A 22605-nucleotide genomic window follows, 5' to 3' on the forward strand; every position below is an offset into this window, starting at 1 on the left:
ATTCCAGCCACTTTGGCTATTCATCTAATGAGATAACTTCATTACACTGATCTGTCCCACTCTGTGATGGTTAAATCCATTATCAACCTGGTGCATAACACAAATACGTCTGAGATGTTGATCAATTTAATATGGATAGAATACTGTTAATCTATCAAGAGGAAGCCAGGTGAGATCACAAACATAGGTATATATATATATAGAACATCGGTCTCCTCTGACATCGGGAGACTGTTGTAAAAAGGGCTAAATTGAATGCTTAAGGATCAGCGTTGCTCTTCCACTACTCTCCATAGACTTCATAATCATGTGCATTCCACACCTGTTCAATGGAACCTCTATATCTGGTAGTCCAAAACCACAAAATCAGATACTTCTAACTCTAAACTGGTTACAGTAATATCAAACATTCCTTGCAAGAGTTTACCTTTAGTCAAAACATTACCATGAAGCACAATTTGTCAAAACCCAATAGAGTTGATGCTGGAATCATTCCTGTATCCACCAGATATCATTGAGTGTATCTGGTGGATACACTCAAGCCAGGCAAGAAGTAGTATTGAAGGGTAGCATTGGGGTTCAAGGATCCAGCGAACTGTCCCAGGAGGAGCAGTTCAGCAATGTCCAGTGAGTCAGACAGGCTGTGGGGAGGGGCAACCCTCATCACAATACTCCTAAAAACAAAAACTTCCTTATCAAATCAAAGTGCCTCTTGTGGCTACACTGAGTGAACAATTGAAAACTTCAGCACATATGCGAAGGATTGAGACTATGGCAACAATACTGTAACTTGAAGCACATGATCTGATCCTGTGAATCCTTGTACATGTAATTAAAAAAGTATTCTAAAATTTGAAAAAGCAGATGGAGGCACATAAAACACAAAAGTCAAGTTTAATTCTGATCTCTCTCTCAGACAAACAACCACAGAGGAGCTTAGCACAGCCACATTTGTATTCCATACAAAATTACAAACTGTACAGAATGCTATTGACAGCATTTTATATGGAAGAAAAAGGCAATAAAGAAAGCTTTTTTTTTTACTAAATAAAAAAATACATTAAATAGAAGAACTAGCTTGGCCTGTGAAATGCCCAATATCTTCATTATTTATAGCTGTTGTACAAGGCCACAGAGGTCATAAATAACACATTGTTCCTCTTGTTCTTGTCATTTTCACAGTGGTGAGGATAATAGGCAGGTAACAGGGATTGAGGATGGAGTGGATGGCTGTAGTATTTGTTCACTCAATCTCAGTGAAGCGTGCAAACATGGCTTTGCGCACGGCGTCCTTGTAGGTGTCTGATGCGGAGAGTTCGTAGTTGCTTCCCTTGATGCCCAGGCCTGTGCCCTTGGTTCGTAATGAGGCCTGTGGGGAGAGGGCAAGAAGACGCTTATCAAAACAGACAGATTGGGCTCAGGTACCCCCTTAGGTACACCTGCTAATTGGCCAAACATATACAAACTCAACACACTGGCATGCACCAACCTGACCTGTCAGAAAATAGCCCAGTGACAAGAAACTACAGGCCATTTAAGCACTCTGCACTAACTCACTGCAGATGAAAAAAGCCTCTAATTTCTCATTTTGGCTGCATAACTCACAGAGATGGGTGCAGTGATGCCCTGCTGGTTGCGGCCCAGGCCCTTGCCCTCCTGCCAGCCCATGGCCTGCAGCATCTTGTTCCCAATGTTGTCACTGGTCAGACCGTCTTTGGTGGGCTGCTCGTAGTTCCTGTGTGTCAGGTGGTTGATGAGAGGTGAATTAATCAAACAGTATTAATAAAATGTAATTCATTTATTTCTGGTTACTTTAATTGATCAAGGATGTAGTTGGACAATAAAATTCTCGTAACGCGAGACCCCCTGCTTTTGAGATAGGATTGGTTGAAGCTCTTACACTGTGGGGGCAGGAGGCTGATAGCATTTCTTCTTCTTGGGTGCTGGTGGTTCGGGAACACCATACTTATCCCTTCTTTCAGCAGCTCTGTCTCTGTACTTCAGCTACACAGAATCATGTCAACATAACACAAATTATAATCATTGGTGTGATTGAAGATCTCGGCTTTCTAAAAATGTTCTTGTGAATGTCAAAAATCTTCAAAGAGTAAAGCCTACCTCCATCTCTTTTCTCTCCAACTCTTCCAGCTGGGCCTCAGATAGTTTGGATCTTCTGTGAATTTCCAAGTTTTGCTAAGACAATAAAGCAACAACAAAAAAGGGGAAAAAAGGGGTTAATACTCCCCGGGAACTATGCAATTCACACATTTAAATGCCACGACTAGTCTTGGTATGACAGATCAAAAGAATGTCTGTTCTCACCTTGCTTATGCTAAAAGGCAACTGCACACCCTCAGCAGATGGCAGGGACAAAAATATCCCAAAATATTTTCCTCCACCCTGACTCAGAGATTAAAGTGCCATTCTGCTGCTTGCCATCCTACCTTGTGCAGGTCTGAGAGCTGCTGGTGACGCAGCAAGGCGTCTTTACCGGGGAACTGCCTGAGACAGAGCAAGCAGGCCATCTTCTTCCAGTCTGTCAGCTTATCTGACCCCTCATCACCCACACCTCCACTCTCTGGGTTGGCTGCCTCCTCTGAGTCACTGTCCCCACCAATGTAGGCTGCCACCAGGCCACTCTGCAACACACACAAACCTTTAACTATGAAGTGAGAACCATGCCCCACAAGCCACTGGAGAAGTGAGGACTGGGCTTTCCAATAGGGATAGATACAAAGTGATTCCACATCTCACCACCAGATGGCCCAAAACCACTAATAATCCAAGCTGCTATTGTCTTTCTCTGTAGTCTAACAGTAGTGTTTCATAGTGCCATCTCAGCTACATCCTTACCTTGGCTACTGGGGTTTCCGGTTCTCCATTCTTCAGCAGCTCATTCATCACCAATGGCTGGGTCTCAAACCCTGCACCATGCTGGAGGAGCAAAATACAAAATCAGACACTTGCATTTTAGTCAATTAGCAGGCACTCTTATTCCGAGTGATTTACAGGAGTAATTAGGGTTAAGTTCCTTGCTCAAAGGCACTGATAGATTTTTCACCTTGTCGGCTCAGGGATTCGAACCAGCGACCTTTCGGGTTACTGGCCCTACACTCTAACCGCTAGGCTACCTGCCACCCATTGACATGACACCAAACAGTTCATAATCCTTTAATTGAGATAAGTATCCCAGTACCACAGCTGTGACAATATTTAAGAGCCAGCTACAGTATATTGAGGGTTATAATCATGAGTACCTTTTTCTCAAAAAGGGTAGAGAAGCCTGCATCGGCAGCGGCAGCCTCTCTCCGGTCCTCATCCCTGCCCTGCCCCAGGCCCTGCAAGCTGCTCTTGATGCTCTCCTTCTGCTTGTTTAGGCTCTTGGCCCATCGCTCCATGTCTTTGGCTATCTGAAATGGGAGACAGAGTTACTAACATATCTCACTACATGTATTAGTGCTTCAGTATGAGACTTCCCATGCTTGCAAGAGGTGCTTGTCTGCCTGTTACCTGCTGGGCAGACTTGCTTTTGGGCTTGTCCTTCTTCTCCTTGGACTCTGTGCTGGATGAGGCTGTTGAGGAGGCGGAAGCCTGTTCGGAGCTGGAGTCTGCTGCTGCTGCTGTTGTTTCTGCTGCTGCTGGTGCAGGGATGTAGGTCTGTGTCTCACTGTCCCAGTACAGGTACTGCTGGGTCTGGGAGTTGAAGTAGTACTACACAGAGATTTAAAATACATAATAATGACACATCAATCATGATCCTTTCCCTGATAAGGAGGAAGTCTATAGGGGTGAGAGAGTAGTTACACTGTCTTCAGAAAGTATTCAAAGTGGAATTAAGTTTTCAGAAATGTTTACAAATTCAAAAGAAATGAAAAGCTGATATGTCTTCAGTCAATAAGTATTCAACCCCTTTACTATGGCAAGCCTAAATAAGTTCAGGAGTAAAAATGTACTTAATAAGTCACATAATAAGTTGCATGGACTCACTCTGTGTGCAATAATAGCTTTTAACATGATTTTTGAACGACTACCTCATCTATGTACCCGACACATACAATTATCTGTAAAGTCCCTCAGATGAGTAGTGAATTTCAAACACAGATTCAACCACAAAGACCAGGAAGGTTTTCCAATGCCTCACAAAGGGCACCTATTGGTAGATGGCTAAACGTTTAAAAAAGCAGACATTGAATGTCCTTTCGAACATGGTGAAATGATTAATTACACTATAATTATATATTTTTATTACACTATAAATACACCCATCACTAAAGATACAGAAGTCCTTCTTAAGTCAGTTGCCTGAGAGTAAAGAAACCATCCCAGGGATTTCACCATGAGGCCAATGGTGACTTTAAAAAAGTTAGAGTTAAATGGCTGTGATAAGGCACTTAAGTAAAACTGCAAAAAATACAATACTGAGTACAACCAGTCATATTTTCAAGCATGGTGGTGAATGCATCATGTTATGGGTATGCTTGTCATCAGCAAGGACTAGGGAGTTTTGGGGGGGGATAAAAAAGAAACGGAACACAGCTAAGCACAAGCAACATCCTAGAGGAAAACCTGGTTCAGTCTGCTTTCCAACAGACACAGAGAGATGAATTCACCTTTCAGCAGGACAATAAACTAAAACACAAGGCCAAATCTACACTGGAGTTGCTTACCAAGACAACATTGAATGTTCCTGAGTGGCCTAGTTACAGTTTGACTTAAAATAGTCTTGAAAATCTTTAGCAATGATCAACAACCAACTTGACAAAGCTTGAAGAATTGTAAAAATAATCATGTGCAAATCCAGGTGCGCAAAGCTCTTTGAGACTTACCCAGAAAAACTCAGCTGTAATCGCTGCCAAAGGTGATTCTAACATGAAATTGCCTCAGGGGTGTGAATACTTTCTGTATTTAATTTTCAATACATTTGAAAACCTTTCTAAAATCATGTTGTTTTCACTTGGGCATTATGGGGTATTGTTTGTTGATGGTTGAGCATTTGTAGATTTTTTAAAATCCATTTTGAATTCAGGCTGTAACACAAAATGTGGAATAAGTCAAAAGATATGAATAATTTCAGAAGGCACTATACATACCTGGCTGTTAGGGTCGTAGTACAGACCAGTCTGTGGATCGTAGTAGTACCCAGATGACTCATCATATTGGTAAGCAGATGTGTCAGGAACAACTGGTTAAAAGAAACAGCAGATACATTGTATTGAATGACCTTCAGGTATTCAATGTATGACAATGACGTTCAAACTAAATAAAGAATGGAAATCCCTTCCTACCAGATGTGCTGTGAGAGAAAGTGGCAGCTCCAGGGGAGGCTGCCAAAGCAGCTGCTGCTGTTCTCAGTGAAGATGTGGCAACTCTGGAACTGGTAGCCTGTGGTGGCACATCAATCTGCCCAACTAGTTGGTGCACCTGTGGGTGGGAAAACAACAGCACCACATGTTCAACTGCTGCACTCATCCGTATTGACAACACCCGATTGAGCAGCATGTGTGTAACAAGCATCATAAATGTTGATGTGAGCCCTTAAGCGCTACCTGTATGGTAGGCTGGCTGAGGAGGTGATGTTGGTAGATCTGTGTGGTCTGGGAAACAACCACACCTGCTGCTGTAGGGACCAGGGCCTTCACTCCTGGTGCAGCTGCCATTAAAATACACGAACCATGATTAAAGTCGTAACATAAACCAGACAGTCTGAGTCACTAGTTGTAGTGTTAAGACGCACTGTGAAGTAGACGTCGGTCTATTTGGATTCTCACCTCCTAATATTCCGTCTCCAGGAGCAGGATCCAACACAGCAGGCTGCTGAGGCCACGACAGATAATCCTGCCCATACTGAAAGACAAATATTATACATGTTGCTTAAAACTATCTTTAAAGTTCAATTTACTGACTATCTGTCCCTGATGCACAGCTTCAGGTTTAAAGAGCATCCCCCACTTGGTGTGGAACGATGAGTTGAGTTGGCCTCCAAAGAGTACTGACCTGTGTGTGCTGTGCACAGCCCTCCTGCAGGGAACCATAGTCTGTGGTAGCACCCAGGGCCTGCTTTGGCTGAAAGACAGAAAGAGACCAAGGCAAATCAAATCAAATCAAATTTTATTTGTCACATACACATGGTTAGCAGATGTTAATGCGAGTGTAGCGAAATGCTTGTGCTTCTAGTTCCGACAATGCAGTAATAACGAGCAAGTAATCTAACTAACAATTCCAAAAAAAAAAAAAAAACTACTGTCATACACAGTGTAAGGGGATAAAGAATATGTACATAAGGATATATGAATGAGTGATGGTACAGAGCAGCATAGGCAAGATACAGTAGCTGATATCGAGTACAGTAGATGACATCGAGTACAGTATATACATATGAGATAAGTATGTAAACCAAGTGGCATAGTTAAAGTGGCTAGTGATACATGTATTACATAAGGATGCAGTCGATGATATAGAGTACAGTATCAACGTATGCATATGAGATGAACAATGTAGGGTAAGTAACATTATATAAGGTAGCATTGTTTAAAGTGGCTAGTGATATATTTACATCATTTCCCATCAATTCCCATGATTAAAGTGGCTGGAGTAGAGTCAGTGTCATTGACAGTGTGTTGGCAGTAGCCACTCAATGTTAGTGGTGGCTGTTTAACAGTCTGATGGCCTTGAGATAGAAGCTGTTTTTCAGTCTCTCGGTCCCAGCTTTGATGCACCTGTACTGACCTCGCCTTCTGGATGGCAGCGGGGTGAACAGGCAGTGGCTCGGGTGGTTGATGTCCTTGATGATCTTTATGGCCTTCCTGTAGCATCGGGTGGTGTAGGTGTCCTGGAGGGCAGGTAGTTTGCCCCCGGTGATGCGTTGTGCAGACCTCACTACCCTCTGGAGAGCCTTACGGTTGAGGGCGGTGTAGTTGCCATACCAGGCGGTGATACATCCCGCCAGGGTGCTCTCGATTGTGCATCTGTAGAAGTTTGTGAGTGCTTTTGGTGACAAGCCGAATTTCTTCAGCCTCCTGAGGTTGAAGAGGCGCTGCTGCGCCTTCCTCACGATGCTGTCTGTGTGAGTGGACCAATTCAGTTTGTCTGTGATGTGTATGCCGAGGAACTTAAAACTTGCTACCCTCTCCACTACTGTTCCATCGATGTGGATGGGGGTGTTCCCTCTGCTGTTTCCTGAAGTCCACAATCATCTCCTTAGTTTTGTTGACGTTGAGTGTGAGGTTATTTTCCTGACACCACACTCCGAGGGCCCTCACCTCCTCCCTGTAGGCCGTCTCGTCGTTGTTGGTAATCAAGCCTACCACTGTTGTGTCGTCCGCAAACTTGATGATTGAGTTGGAGCGTGCATGGCCACGCAGTCGTGGGTGAACAGGGAGTACAGGAGAGGGCTCAGAACGCACCCTTGTGGGGCCCCAGTGTTGAGGATCAGCGGGGAGGAGATGTTGTTGCCTACCCTCACCACCTGGGGGCGGCCCGTCAGGAAGTCCAGTACCCAGTTGCACAGGGCGGGGTCGAGACCCAGGGTCTCGAGCTTGATGACGAGCTTGGAGGGTACTATGGTGTTGAATGCCGAGCTGTAGTCGATGAACAGCATTCTCACATAGGTATTCCTCTTGTCCAGATGGGTTAGGGCAGTGTGCAGTGTGGTTGAGATTGCATCGTCTGTGGACCTATTTGGGCGGTAAGCAAATTGGAGTGGGTCAAGGGTGTCAGGTAGGGTGGAGGTGATATGGTCCTTGACTAGTCTCTCAAAGCACTTCATGATGACGGATGTGAGTGCTACGGGGCGGTAGTCGTTTAGCTCAGTTACCTTAGCTTTCTTGGGAACAGGAACAATGGTGGCCCTCTTGAAGCATGTGGGAACAGCAGACTGGTATAGGGATTGATTGAATATGTCCGTAAACACACCGGCCAGCTGGTCTGCGCATGCTCTGAGGGCGCGGCTGGGGATGCCGTCTGGGCCTGCAGCCTTGCGAGGGTTAACACGTTTAAATGTCTTACTCACTTCGGCTGCAGTGAAGGAGAGACCGCATGTTTCCGTTGCAGGCCGTGTCAGTGGCACTGTATTGACCTCAAAGCGGGCAAAAAGTTATTTAGTCTGCCTGGGAGCAAGACATCCTGGTCCGTGACTGGGCTGGGTTTCTTCCTGTAGTCCGTGATTGACTGTAGACCCTGCCACATACCTCTTGTGTCTGAGCCGTTGAATTGAGATTCTACTTTGTCTCTGTACTGGCGCTTAGCTTGTTTGATAGCCTTGCGGAGGGAATAGCTGCACTGTTTGTATTCAGTCATGTTACCAGACACCTTGCCCTGATTAAAAGCAGTGGTTCGTGCCTTCAGTTTCACACGAATGCTGCCATCAATCCACGGTTTCTGGTTAGGGAATGTTTTAATCGTTGCTATGGGAACGACATCTTCAACGCACGTTCTAATGAACTCGCACACCGTATCAGCGTATTCGTCAATGTTGTTGTCTGACGCAATACGAAACATCTCCCAGTCCACGTGATGGAAGCAGTCTTGGAGTGTGGAGTCAGCTTGGTCGGACCAGCGTTGGACAGACCTCAGCGTGGGAGCTTCTTGTTTTAGTTTCTGTCTGTAGGCAGGGATCAACAAAATGGAGTCGTGGTCAGCTTTTCCGAAAGGGGGCGGGGCAGGGCCTTATATGCGTCGCGGAAGTTAGAGTAACAATGATCCAGGGTCTTTCCACCCCTGGTTGCGCAATCGATATGCTGATAAAATTTAGGGAGTCTTGTTTTCAGATTAGCCTTGTTAAAATCCCCAGCTACAATGAATGCAGCCTCCTGATAAATCGTTTCCAGTTTGCAGAGAGTTAAATAAAGTTCGTTCAGAGCCATCGATGTGTCTGCTTGGGGGATATATACGGCTGTGATTATAATCGAAGAGAATTCTCTTGGTAGATAATGCGGTCTACATTTGATTGTGAGGAATTCTAAATCAGGTGAACAGAAGGATTTGAGTTCCTGTATGTTTCTTTCATCACACCATGTCACGTTAGTCATAAGGCATACGCCCCCGCCCCTCTTCTTACCAGAAAGATGTTTGTTTCTGTCGGCACGATGCGTGGAGAAACCCGCTGGCTGCACCGCTTCGGATTGCGTCTCTCCATTTAGCCATGTTTCCGTGAAGCAAAGAACGTTACAGTCTCTGATGTCCCTCTGGAATGCTACCCTTGCTCGGATTTCATCAACCTTGTTGTCAAGAGACTGGACATTGGCAAGAAGAATGCTAGGGAGTGGTGCACGATGTGCCCGTCTCCGGAGTCTGACCAGAAGACCGCTTCGTTTCCCTCTTTTTCTGAGTCGTTTTTTTTTTTTGGTCGCTGCATGTGATCCACTCGGTTACACTGGTTGTAAGGCAGAACACAGGATCCGCATCGCGAAAAACATATTCTTGGTCGTACTGATGGTGAGTTGACGCTGATCTTATATTCAGTAGTTCTTCTCGGCTGTATGTAAAGAAACCTAAGATGACCTGGGGTACTAGTGTATGAAATAACACGTAAAAAAACAAAAAACTGCATAGTTTCCTAGGAACGCGAAGCGAGGCGGCCATCTCTGTCGGCGCCGGAAGGTGGGAACAGAGTGGTGGGACCACAACTACATGATTTAGATAAAGTGACATGAGGTGCAGAGGGAGTAGTCATAGTGATACCTGGCTGGAGGACCACTGAGCAGCAGCAATGGCTGTGCTGGCAACGGAGAAGGCACTGACTCTGTTTCCATCTGGCATCAGCAGGTCTCTGTCGGGGAAACACAAAGAAATGAGATCTGGATTTTGGTGTGGGAGGATGCATGTTTAATCTTCTTGTTCCTATGGTGCTTTCCTATAGCTGTGTACGGAGTGAGTATGTGGTGTATTGTTTGGTAAAGGGAGACAGAGTCATGACTCACTTCCTGGCACTCTTCGCATAATCCACCCCAATAGTCTTCCCATCCAGCTTCAGAGGGGGCTGCAGGCCCTGGAGGATTGTCAGTAGCTGGGAAGCCTCCTACACAGGAATAAGAATAAGGATTGCAGACATACTGTCAACATGAGACCTAACTTAGCCAATCATATTACAATGACAATGTGCATCATTCTGATGACAACACGCATACCAGTGGAGAGGAGAGCTGTACAAAGGCGAAGCCTCTGTTCTGTCCTGTCTGTTTGTCCTTGATCAGACGGATGTTGCCCGGAGAAAGGATGGCGTAGGGAGCCAGGGTCGTCATGATGGCCTCAACGCTGGAGAGGGGAGCAATGTTTCTCAAGATGATCGCTGTCAAGAAAATAAGAGAATGTTCCTACTCTTCCTATCAATAGCCACACACAAAGGCACACAGAATGGTTAGAAGATGGTACTCACTGTCACCACAGTAGTCTCCAGCTTGCTTAGGCTCTAAGTTCCAGTCACTGGGGCCAGCAGACTCTGACCCCTCTGTTTAAAACACAATAGCAAAGTAGTTCTATCAAGGCCCACCCAGCAACTATGATATCACCTGGGATTGGCCACTGGACTTTCACATCAAGGGTCTAGAATGTGATACTTGATAATCACTGGTCTCTTTTGCTGAGCCATCCACATTGGGGATGCAAGTATGAACACCGGGCTACTTACCTACTTTGACTGCTCCACATCTGAAGCACCTCAGCCTCTTCCGGAAATTGTACAGACCGCACTGCAAGCAACCGGTTACATTGTTTTCACTCAGTTGAATTAAACTTTAACAACAAAATAGTGTATCTAGGAACATTGATGGAAACTATGAGTGAAACCATTTGGCAACACAAAACAGAGAAGGGATTTGGTCTGTGGAGTAGGAAACATGGAGGTGGAGAAGAGGGGATACTTACAGCATTGCAGAGCCAGTTTTCAAATGTGTGTCTCCGGTTGCTGTAGTGCATAGCCACACACTTTCCCTGGATCATCAGCTTATTCTGTAAGATCAAAAGCCACCAGTTATTTTTGCTTCCTCAACTCCTAGCCACACAGTCAGGTGAGATTCTCATACTATCACACCCCATGAGCGAGCACAGCCGGGAAGGGAAAGAGTTGCTAGGTTCACACTCGCTTAGGTACAACCCCTCAGAGAACACAGGGGTGAGTAGATCAGACAGAGACACATGGAGGGAGAGAAGAGAAAGAAGAGAGAAGAGAGAGAATAGAAAGAAGAAAGAGAGAGAATAGAAAGAAGAGAGAGAGAATAGAAAGAAGAGAGAGAGAGAGAGAGAAAGCTACGAGATAGCTACAAGGGGAGGTAGAGAGAGAGCTAGAGAGAGAGAGATAGAGAAAGGGGAGTGCATGTGCTGGGCAGGATTCTAGCAGTGTGTCGGACCGGAGTGCTACCAGCCCGTCCTTGGCCCATTCCCTCGTCTTCGGTTTGAAAGGTGGAGGATGTGTAATGGGCCAAGAGACTGAGCTGGAGCAAAGTGTGCTATGTGGAACCCTGCCCTTGGGGTAGCCATATCAAAACATGGCTATGTGAGACACCCAGAACCAAAGAGCGCCTAAACTCTCAAAGTAAAATCCTTATTTTCTTAAAATATACACTTATTTAGCTACACAACAGCACACACAAAATGAGCTACCTCCTCTTTTGATTGCTTAAATCCAGTCTTCATTCCAAATGTTAAAAATGTATAAGTTGACACTTTGTATGGTGAGCTTCAGAGGGTCCAATGCTAATCTTGCACATTTTTATTGTACAGGAATTATTGTATTTTTGTAGACTATTTTTTTCTGTCTAACCTGTTTAAACTAGAATCTCTGTTAGAATAATCCATCTAGTTCATGATATTATAAAGACAACTTAAAGAAAGAAATCAGATTCATATAACAAAAGCGTTGGTGCTGTCCTTTGTCTATGTAGGACCCTCAGCTCTCAGCAAATGGTCACTTATACAGCAAATTTCTCAAAGGTCAGTCTCTCAAGACATCTGTTTGTTATTTTGGGCTCTGATCTCCAAGACAAAATCTAGACTTGGCGATTGTTGAAGCAACCTGATTGGTCTCCATCCATCGGGTAGCATCTTGCAAGTGATAAAACTCCACGAAGGCGAAACCTCTGCTTATACCTAGAGACAGCATTCAAATATAGACGGGAGTTGTGTTAGTCAGAGTGCTTTGGCACAACATTCAAACTCTGTCACAGTCTGCTTCACAACCCATTACAAGTGAAACAGTGGGATTTACTTTGAAGAGGGTAGGGGAGGGGTAACCTTTGCCATAGCATGAAAGCCTTCAGATGACAGTGCTTGGACCACACTTGACTGATTGCCACGCAAAGATGATACGATAAAATGTGAAGTGTTTAATAAAAAAATAAAAAATAAAAAAAAGAGACAAGTACACCCACTTACCAAAGGGGTATCCTACGAAGCACATTTGAGGAGTTAGCGAGGTAACTTTGGTCAACTCAGAGTTCAACTTGGGATAACCAGTCACACGAAAATGGCTCACCTTTTAGCCAGGTAAATTACTATGGCAAAGAATCCTTCAGAACTAACCTGCTCCAGGGCAGGCTAACTCAGGGCTAACTCCACTTATCCTGAATGAAATGACAGAGCAGAGAGTTGAGGACCAGTGAAATCAGATTCCCTCTTGCAAAGATTGATTCATCATCCCCTTCATTAGGAAGACGACGGAGTCAATATTTTATTAATCCATTTTTTTTGCGTTAAAATATCACATTACACTTTTATGACAGAATGCATTTTAAGCTTCATGCAATGTAAAACATTTGTATGACTTAAAAAAAAAATATATTGATATAAGTGAGGAAAAAGGGTGCTTGTGCATTGATAAGCACACCAAAGACAGCATTAATAATAAGTAATAAAATAAAGATGGCACTTCTAAAAGTATATTTCACACCATAGCCTGCTGAATTTGCAAGATAACTTTCATTTTGAGTTCGGCACAAATTAAAATGTGGCACTGACTCACCCATGGATTGATGTTTCAGCATTGTCTCAATGAAAAGTTTGTAGCCATGTGCGACATGCACACACAGTTACAAGCCTGCTAGAGTTAGCGTCAGACGGACAAGCAATATCCACTGTCGTAGTACGGACGAAGACTGAGCTGGAATGTGAAGCAAACTGAGGCTGGTCAGCTTTATAAAAACCCTGAGTACATCTAATTGCTTCGAAGGATACCCTTATGGTCTCAATCTCATCTACAAATAAAAACAATCCACAAAAGAAAAGACCCACTGGTGTAGGTGTGGTGAAGGTTCCTTTGCTATGGCAAATATGATTGATAATGGAGGCAAGGTGGCGTGTGTGGGGTGGTAGTGTGTGTGGAGCCGAATCAACCTGAGGCTCCAGACAACAACTCTCACCTGTCCTCTTCTTCATCAGCCGGATGTCCACAGGCTGGGGTCCCTGCAGCTGCTCAAGAGCAGCCTGGATCTGAAACACAGGAGGGGAACATTCAGTGGGCCACGGTTCACTATATTCAAGAGAAGTCACAATCCACAATGTATGTTTCCTATTATACACATCAATACTGCTTATGGCATGCTAGCCTCTATACGGCAGCTCTGTGAAAAATATATTATCAGTAGTTATATCAACGTGCGGTTAGGAATAAAGAGGACCTACAGCTTCCTCTGTGACATAGAGGGACAGGCCCCGGAGCATGATGGTCTTGCTCTCCTCCTGCCCCAGCTCCATCTTATAATCCTGCTCTTGATAATCGCCATCAGACTGATAGCCATCTTCAGACCTGTCACTGTTGTGGCGCTTTCGCCTTCTCTGCAAGAAGAAAACATTTGTTAACTGCAGAGGGCAAGCAACATTACATCTGAGAACAACAGCTCTTCATGGCAAACAGCCCAGTACAGAACATGTTTTTGATGAATGCATGTCCAAGGTCAATGAGATCCCCATGACCGTAACTTGATTCCTCGAGTCTCACCTCAGGGCCGTCTCGGTCTCTGCGCTCATCAAAACGGTCAGTGTGTCTCTCGTCACTCCAGCGCTGGTCATAATCCCTATCTTGCTCTCTGTCCCGTCTTTCACGCCACTCTGGATCATCTCGCCCCCGGTCTGACGCATACCTCCCACTACGCTCACTTCGGCCAAACCTCCGAACATAAGCACACAAGGTAACATTATTCACATGACATATTCAGCTAATGCATTCCTAGCTCAATAATGGACTAAAGGAGCCAAACGTTACTCCTGATAGTCCAAGGACCTTGCATGTTCTGTTTAGAGGTGAATTGGCTCTGGAAGCCAAAACAGCCAAATACTCCAACTAAACGTGAATCGATTCTCAATTGCAGTACGGTTCTAGCAACATAAAGCCCTGTACTTTCATATCAAAATAATTTGACAAATGCTAAATATTCACTTCCTGTTCACTGTTTTAATACAATTGCAGACACTATTTTTCCAGTGACAACACAGGTGTTCGTAGACGCAGATAGCTAATTAGCACAGGTATGCCTCTGTCTTCCGTCCGTTTACAAGCCCTGTAACATGGAAATATGGCCGTGCGGGAACCCTCACCCTATAAAATGTATGTGGCAATTTAACCTTTGATTTCTTGCTGATATGAAAGATCCTTTCCTTATGTTTCCAAAACCATAATGCAAGCGATGCGTTTTTATGTACAGAACTAGCGTCAGGCCTCTTAAAGTTGCAATATGTAACATTTAGGGCGACCCGACCAAATTCACAATGAGTTATAGATATGTCATTCTCATTGAAAGCAAGTCTAAGAAGCGATAGATATGTTCTGTGAGCGCTATTTCTATGCTTCCAGTTCTTATGTTTAGTTTTTGCATCTTTTACTTTCGGTTTTGTACACCAGCTGAAAATACAATATTTTTGGTTATTTTAAAGATATTTCACAGCGGTTTAGATTGTACAATTATTATACATTGCTTGTTTTGTCACAAACTGAAATTAGGCAAACTAATCGAATTTTAGCAACCAGGAAATGGCAGAGCCTTTCTGCATATTGCACCTTTAACAAATCACCCCCAGACAGAAGACACTCTTGTCAATAGGCGCTAAAGGTACTTTGCATCTATGAATGGGGCATTCCTAGAAAATACCATGTTTGTCAGAAGAGTGCATTGCATTCAGAGCTAACAACCCTACCTATACACTTGTTTACACTGAGCTGCACTGGGGTCGGAACACAATCATAGCGCACGTTTACATGCACACTACAGAGTATGGCATTATTCACGTAAACACAGTACTTTGTTTATCTTAAATCGGCGTAAGATCATAATGGAAGTAAGCATACGCCGATTAAAACACCTGGTTTTCTGAGCAATCTTTCAAATGATTAGGAAATGTAAACAGCTTAAATCGGTGTTCAAGCGGTGTATTTCATCTAAGCACGTGCCAGCACCGGGTAGCGCAAGCCTCACTCTTATGCGAGAGTTAAATATGCATCTTATATATAGTTTACACATACAAACTTTATATGTCCGAACTCAGAATCAAATTGTCTTTGCAAAAATAACAGTCACCATAGTAGAAAATGTATTTTGTCTGCGGATTTTCTGCATTTATCAAAAGTCCCATCAGTAGCCTGACTTCAGATGTGTCCATGTAAACAGGATTATTAGGGAAATCGTTCTTCTGGCACTGCATGTAAATGTTTTAAATGACAAATGATATACTGAACAAAAATATAAATGCAACATGCTACAGTTCATATGAAGAAATCAGTCAATTGAAATAAATTCAGTAGCTCCTAATCTATGAATTTTACATGACTGAATAGAGATATGAATCGGTTGGTCAAAGATAACTTTTAAAAAAAATGGGCCTCTGGATCTCATCACAGTATTTCTGTACATTCAAATTGCCATTGATAAAATGCAATTGTGTTTGCTGTCCGTAGCCTATGCCTGCCCATACCATAACCCCACCACCACGGGGCACTCCGTTAACATCGTTGACATCAGCAAACTGCTCGCCCACACTACGCCATACACGTGGTCTGCGGTTGTGAGGCCGGTTGGACATACTGCCAAATTCTCCAAAACAACGTTGGAGGCAACTTATGGTAGAGAAATTAACATTAAATTCTCTAACAACAGCTTTGGTGGAAATTCCTGCAGTCAGCATGCCAATTGCATGCTCCCTCAAAACTTGAGATATCAGTGGCACTGTGTTGTGGCACAGTGTTGTGTGACAAAACTGCACATTTTAGAGTGGCCTTTTATTGTCCCCAGCACAAGGCACACTTGTGTAATGATCATGTTGTTTAATCAGCTTCTTGATATGGCACTCCTGTCCGGTGGATGGATAATCTTGGCAAAGGAGAAATGGGATCTTTTATTTCAGCTCATGAAACCAACACTTTACATGTTGCAGTTCAGTGTATTAACCTGACTATCAACAATAATCACATTATTGTGTGCATGTAACCATACGCTATAATTACATTAAGAAACCATGAAGCCGCCGTGAGATATGGGTCGGAAAATGTACCTCAATGCAGGGACGGGACATGCCACAGTACTCCTAATTGTACAGTTAAAACGGGCAGTATTTCAATCTTCTCAATGGAGCAGTGTGGATAAAGGTACAACCGAGTACAGTAGCATATCCAATCCCGGCATTGATGTACGTTTTAGATCCATATCTCGCACTGTGCATGGTGCCTTAATGTAACTATGAGTGCGTTCCGACCCTAGTGCAGCTCAGTGTAAACAAACGTAATGGTAGTGTCGGTATCTTCTGGCAATCTTTACTCCTGAGTCAGGCATAAAGGTCGGAGAAATTCTCACCTCTTGTCAGCCCCCATGTTTCACTGCTGAACAGCAACAGCCAGGCTTACAAATGAACTGTAGGGATGCAAAATGAATGTTGCATCAATTACTAAACTTGTTGAAATGCCAACAAATAGTTAAACAGTCATTTACTTTGAGCGTTATTGCTTAAAAACAATGCTTGCTACTAGCTGGCTAACTTGGCTATCTAGCTAGCTAAGGATGTAGCAAGCAACACAAGTCTCGGCTAGTACTTACCTAACTAACTGCTATTTTAGCTAGCTAGGTCTTTGCCAAGTACACAGATTAAAAATAACGTTAGCTAGGTGAGATGATTGAACAGTCAAGGATTATCTTGCTAGAACAGATTTGCTAGCAGTTGATAGCAATGTAAAAATGGTAAATTGAATACTTACCAGTTAAATAAAGTATCAAGGCCTGGCTTTCGTGGCCTGTTTTATAACATTACAAAGAAAAATGTATTTCCCTCTGATTCCTTCTTTAGTTTTGTGCCAGCATACAGCTAACGTTAGCTAGCTAGCTACTGTTGTAAATCCAAAGGAATGGGTAATGGTTAGATGGGATACAGTTTGTCAAAAATCCTTTTCCTCATCTAAACGAATTATCCTAACCTACCACGTTCATTCGGTCATGGCTAGAAAGGATATCGAATTTGTCATAGTGACGTCATAGTACCATCTGCTCGACTCGCGCCGATGTAGCTAGAGTTGCGTTGCCTGAAATCAGGAATAATATCATATTTATAAACAGGAGAAAAGGAACATATTTGTTGTAAACAAAAGGTATAAAGCGTCTGGACAGAATGTAGATTTCGAATTGAATCAAGGAGAGATATTAATCTAGGTCATTAGTAAACTAGCTAACTAACGCCTTTGCGTTGACTAACGCGTTAGATAGCTAGCTAACGTTAGTGAAGTAGACATACGTGCGTGTTATTAATCGATTTTAGATGATCCGGCTATAGAGATCAACTACTATTCTAATTTGTTTAATTCATAAAATCTCGTATCGTAAAAAAAAATGTGCACTGGGAACTCGAGTATATTCCCCATGATGGAACCCTACGCCTGTCAAATCAAATGTATTTATAAAACCACTAGACTAGGGCAAGGATAAACATGCGAGTGATAAGAGGGAAACACAAACGGTAATTAATCTAATGTTTACAACGATGCACAATGAAGGTGATTATGTTTGACTGATATTGGGAGGAGGGGATGCCTGTCAGGAAAGAATAGTTAAGAGAAGGTGAGAGTTTGAGAAGTGTATGAATGAAATGTTATTTTCGTGTCAAATCGCCAATTGGCAACCCATTCCTTTTGGGATTAATTGACACAAACATTACAATAATTCACGATGGTAATGAAATGCTAATTATTCTTACGGTATTCTCTGCATTGCGCATCGCATAAAGAGTGAAAAAATATAAGGTAAAAATCAATACACAATAGTAAATAAGGTTATCCAAACAATAGTTATATCCCTGGAGCAGTAAAATAATATACATACAGTGTATATACACATACATACAACATATACTGAAAAATAAATACTGAAAAAAAGAAACAGAAGGCAAACAAACCCAGTCTGGCACAAAGATCATTCGTATTCATATTCATATGGGAGACAAGCCTATACACAATCCTAAACTCATCAAAAAATAAATGTCCATTTTTCAGGACCCTGTCTTTCAAAGATAATTCATAAAAATCCAAATAACTTCACAGATCTTCATTGTAAAGAGTTTCCCATGTTTGTTCAATTAACCATAAACAATGAACATGCACCTGTGGAACGGTCGTTAAGACACTAACAGCTTACAGACGGGCAATTAAGGTCACAGTTATGAAAACTTAGGACACTAAAGAGGCCTTTCTACTGACTGAAAAACACCAAAAGAAAGATGCCCAGGGTCCCTGCTCATCTGTGTGACCGTGCCTTAGGCATGCTGCAAGGGGGCATGAGGACTGCAGATGTGGCCAGTGCAATAAATTGCTATGTCCGTACTGTGAGATGCCTAAGACAGCGCTACAGGGAGACAGGATGGACAGCTGATCGTCCTCGCAGTGGCAGACCATGTGTAACAACACCTGCACAGGATCGGTACATCCGAACATCACACCTGCATTACAGATACAGGATGGCAACAACTGCCCAAGTTACACCGGGAACGCACAATCCCTCCATCAGTGCTCAGACTGTCCGCAATAGGCTGAGAGAGGTTGGACTGAGGGATTGTAGGCCTGTTGTAAGGCAGTTCCTCACCAGACATCACAGGCAACAACGTCGCCTATGGGCACAAACCCTTCGTCGCTGGACCAGACAGGACTGGCAAAAAGTGCTCTTCACTGACGAGTCACGGTTTTGTCTCACCATGGGTGATGGTCGGATTTGTGTTTATCGTCGAAGGAATGAGCGTTACGCCGAGGCCTGTACTCTGGAGCAGGATCGATTTGGAGGTGGAGGGTCCGTCATGGTCTGGGGCGGTGTGTCACAGCATCATCGGACTGAGCTTGTTGTCATTGCAGTCAATCTCAACACTGCGTTACAGGGAAGACATCCTCCTCCCTCATGTGGTACCCTTCATCCTGACATGACCCTCCAGCATGACAATGCCACCAGCCATACTGCTCATTCTGTGGGTGATTTCCTGCAAGACAGGAATGTCAGTGTTCTGCCATAGCCAGCGAAGAGCCCGGATCTCAATCCCATAGAGCGCGTCTGGGACCTGATGGATCGGAGGGTGAGGGCTAGGGCCATTCCCCCCAGAAATGTCCGGGAACTTGCAAGTGCCTTGGTGGAAGAGTGGGGTAACATCTCACAGCAAGAACTGGCAAATCTGGTGCAGTCCATGAGGGGGAGATGCACTGCAGTACTTATTGCAGCTAGTGGCCACACCAGATACTGACTGATACTTTTGATGTTGACCCCCCCTTTGTTCAGGGACACATTATTCCACTTCTGGTAGTTACATGTCTGTGGAACTTGTTCAGTTTATGCCTCAGTTGTTGAATCTTATGTTCATACAAATATTTACAGATGTTAAGTTTGCTGAAAATAAACGCAGTTGACAGTGAGAGGACGTTTCTTTTTTTGCTTAGTTTATGTACACACATGCCATTTACCACATAGAAGCTAAATAGTTTTACATGTTTTATTCCAGTCTTTAACTAAATTTTCCACAAACGGAAATACACAATGGACAAAAAAAACTTTACATTTCTCCTCATCACTTAGCCATATTATGCCAGGGTATATGTGGTGTGCTTTCTGGAATAAGAGCAAACATATATCGTGGTATAAAGGATAATAGAGGATAAAATGAGTTTAATTTTCTTTCTTTGAGGTATGTGTTAGAAAGGGACAACAGAAGAGAACCACAAGATGCAGGACTCCTTGTCTCCCCAATATTTAAGAAAACAGATGGCTACAGGGCTGTCTCCTACAGAGCTCCTCTTTTATGTGGAAGAATCAGACTTGGTTTCAGTCTTGTAAATTAAAGTAACGTTACGTAGCCAAGCATTGGACTAATAATCCTTGTCTGACCATGAATGGCCAATATGGGGAGAAGCCAATCTCCTGTTTGTCACATAAGGCAGCTTGAAGTACAAGTAGCCTGTACTCCTGGACAGGATGCTAATTCCCACTCTCAACTGGGATTCCATACCACTGACTATTATGGGGACGGAGTCCCTGGCTTGTTGCACTCCGGTGGCGTTGGACGGGGCCACATTCTCTCGCTCCCCTTGTCCCAGTCTCCAGTGTTTATGCTGCAATAGTATTCATTTGCCTTGGGGCCATGATCAGCTTGTCTTATCTGATGTAGTGCATTCAGGAAGTATTCAGACCCCTTTACACATTTTGTTACAGCCTTATTCTAAAATATATTTTTTTAGGCACACCCATAATGACAAAGCAAAAACAAGTTTTTGAAATTTAAAGCAAAAACAAGTTTTTTTAAAAATTGATTAAAAAAATACAAAACTTAGCATAAGTATTCAGACCCTTTACTCAGTACTTTGTTGAAGCACCTTTGGCAGCAATTACAGCCTTGAGTTTTCTTGGGTATGACGCTACAAGCTTGGCACACCTGTATTTGGGGAGTTTCTCCCATTCTTCTCTGCAGATCCTCTCAAGCTCTGTCAGGTTGGATGGGGAGCGTCGCTGCACAGGTATTTTTAGGTCTCCAGAGATGTTTGATCGGGTTCAAGTCCGGGCTCTGGCTGGGCCACTCAAGGAGATTCAGACTTGTCCCAAAGCCACTTGTGTGTTGTCTTGGCTGTGTGCTTAGGGTCATTGCATTGTTCGAAGGTGAAACTTCGCCCCAGTCCGAAGTCCTGAGTGCTCTGAAGCAGATTTTCATCAAGGATCTCTCTCTGTACTTTGCACCGTCCATCTTTCCCTTGATCCTGACTAGTCTCCCAGTCCCTGCTGCTGAAAAACATCCCCACAGCATGATGCTGCCTCCACCATGCTTCACCGTAGGGATGGTGCCAGGTTTCCTCCAGACATGACAGTTGGCCAGAGTTCAGGCCAGTGTTCAATATTGGTTTCATCAGACAAGAGAATCTTGTTTCTCATGGTCAGAGTTCTCCATGTGCCTTTTTACAGAGGAGTGGCTTCCATCTGGCCACTCTACCATAAAGGCATGATTGGTGGAGTGCTGCAGAGATGGTTGTCCTTCTGGAAGGTTCTCCCATCTCCACAGAGGAACTCTGGCGCGCTGTGAGTGACCATCGGGTTCTTGGTCACCTCCCTGATCAAGGTCCTTCTCCCCCGATTGCTCAGTTTGGCCGGGTGGCCAGCTCTAGGAGTCTTGGTGGTTCCAAACTTCTTCCATTTAAGAATGATGGAGGTCACTGTGTTTTTGGGGACCTTCAATACCGCATACATTTTTTGGTACCCTTCCCCAGATCTGTGCCTCTACACAATCCTGTCATCTATGAGCTCTACGGACAATTCCTTTGACCTCTTGGCTTGGTTTTTGCTCTGATGTACTGTCAACTGTGGGAGCTCATATAGACAGGTGTGTGTGTGTGCCTTTTTCAAATCATGTACAGTCAATTTAATTTAACACAGAAACATCAAGGTACGAGCATGCTAGGGGGAATGCCTGCCCCTCCCCACACCTCCTAGCATGCTTGTACCTAAGCTAAATACTGTATATTCTTCCTCTCCTGTCTTAAGTCTAGTCCTGGACAAAAATGTTTTTTTAAATATTGAATTTAAATTGAGCTTGACTTTTTTTGTCCAGGACAAGGTGTAATCTGAGTCCGGGAAACCAGCCCATACTGTAGACAATGAGATTATTCCAGAATACTCCAAATAAATATTTTCTATGATCCTCTACAGTACATTTAACATACAGTACATTTAACATTTCCATTCTACAATATGGCCTCTGACAAAGAAAACTCTCAAAATCCTTCATATTTGTTGTGTGGTTAGTCTCTCACAGAACAGGAGGCCCATGAGAAAAGCACAAAACCCAGATGCTGGGAACAAGTGTTTACTCAGTGGGAGTTAACACATCCTAACATCCAAAACACCACTAAACACAGCAGATAAAAAAAACATATAGGACTACACACTAACTAATCAAACACGAGTTAGGGTTGTATCAGCCAATGTCATAATACTTCCACCTATCCAGCACCCCCCTATCCACATCAACGGGACAGTAGTGAAGGTGGAAAGTTTTAAGTTCCTTGGCGTACACATCACGGACAAACTGAAATGGTCCACCCACACAGACAGCGTGGTGAAGAAGGCGCAATAGCGCCTCTTCAACCTCAGGAGGCTGAGGAAATTTGTCGTCACCAAAAACACTCAA

General features: G+C 43.6%; 1 protein-coding gene across 2 annotated transcripts; it reads right to left on the bottom strand.

The window, feature by feature from the left end:
• Positions 1 to 877: 877 nt before the first annotated feature.
• Positions 878 to 17422, bottom strand: LOC112217163 (RNA-binding protein 5). 2 transcript variants are annotated; one of them, XM_024377455.2, is made up of 25 exons: positions 17168 to 17422; positions 16770 to 16826; positions 13928 to 14096; positions 13612 to 13764; positions 13350 to 13419; positions 12008 to 12081; positions 10861 to 10944; positions 10625 to 10685; positions 10373 to 10444; positions 10125 to 10285; positions 9918 to 10015; positions 9679 to 9766; positions 5995 to 6063; positions 5769 to 5844; positions 5547 to 5650; positions 5286 to 5421; positions 5091 to 5182; positions 3511 to 3711; positions 3258 to 3410; positions 2854 to 2934; positions 2445 to 2639; positions 2119 to 2193; positions 1901 to 2004; positions 1606 to 1735; positions 878 to 1369 (listed from the first exon to the last, which is right to left on the bottom strand). In XM_024377455.2, the coding sequence occupies exons 2-25, from the start codon at positions 16784 to 16786 to the stop codon at positions 1244 to 1246; spliced, it is 2589 nt and encodes an 862-aa protein (XP_024233223.1). In that variant the 5' UTR covers positions 16787 to 16826; positions 17168 to 17422; the 3' UTR covers positions 878 to 1243. The 2 variants fall into 2 exon arrangements, with proteins under 2 accessions (XP_024233223.1, XP_024233230.1); XM_024377462.2 differs by lacking the exons at positions 12008 to 12081; positions 13612 to 13764; positions 13928 to 14096; positions 16770 to 16826; positions 17168 to 17422 and having other exon boundaries at positions 13350 to 13400.
• Positions 17423 to 22605: the final 5183 nt, after the last annotated feature.

Source organism: Oncorhynchus tshawytscha, linkage group LG02 (genome assembly GCF_018296145.1).
Source record: "Oncorhynchus tshawytscha isolate Ot180627B linkage group LG02, Otsh_v2.0, whole genome shotgun sequence".
Lineage (NCBI taxonomy): Eukaryota > Metazoa > Chordata > Actinopteri > Salmoniformes > Salmonidae > Oncorhynchus > Oncorhynchus tshawytscha.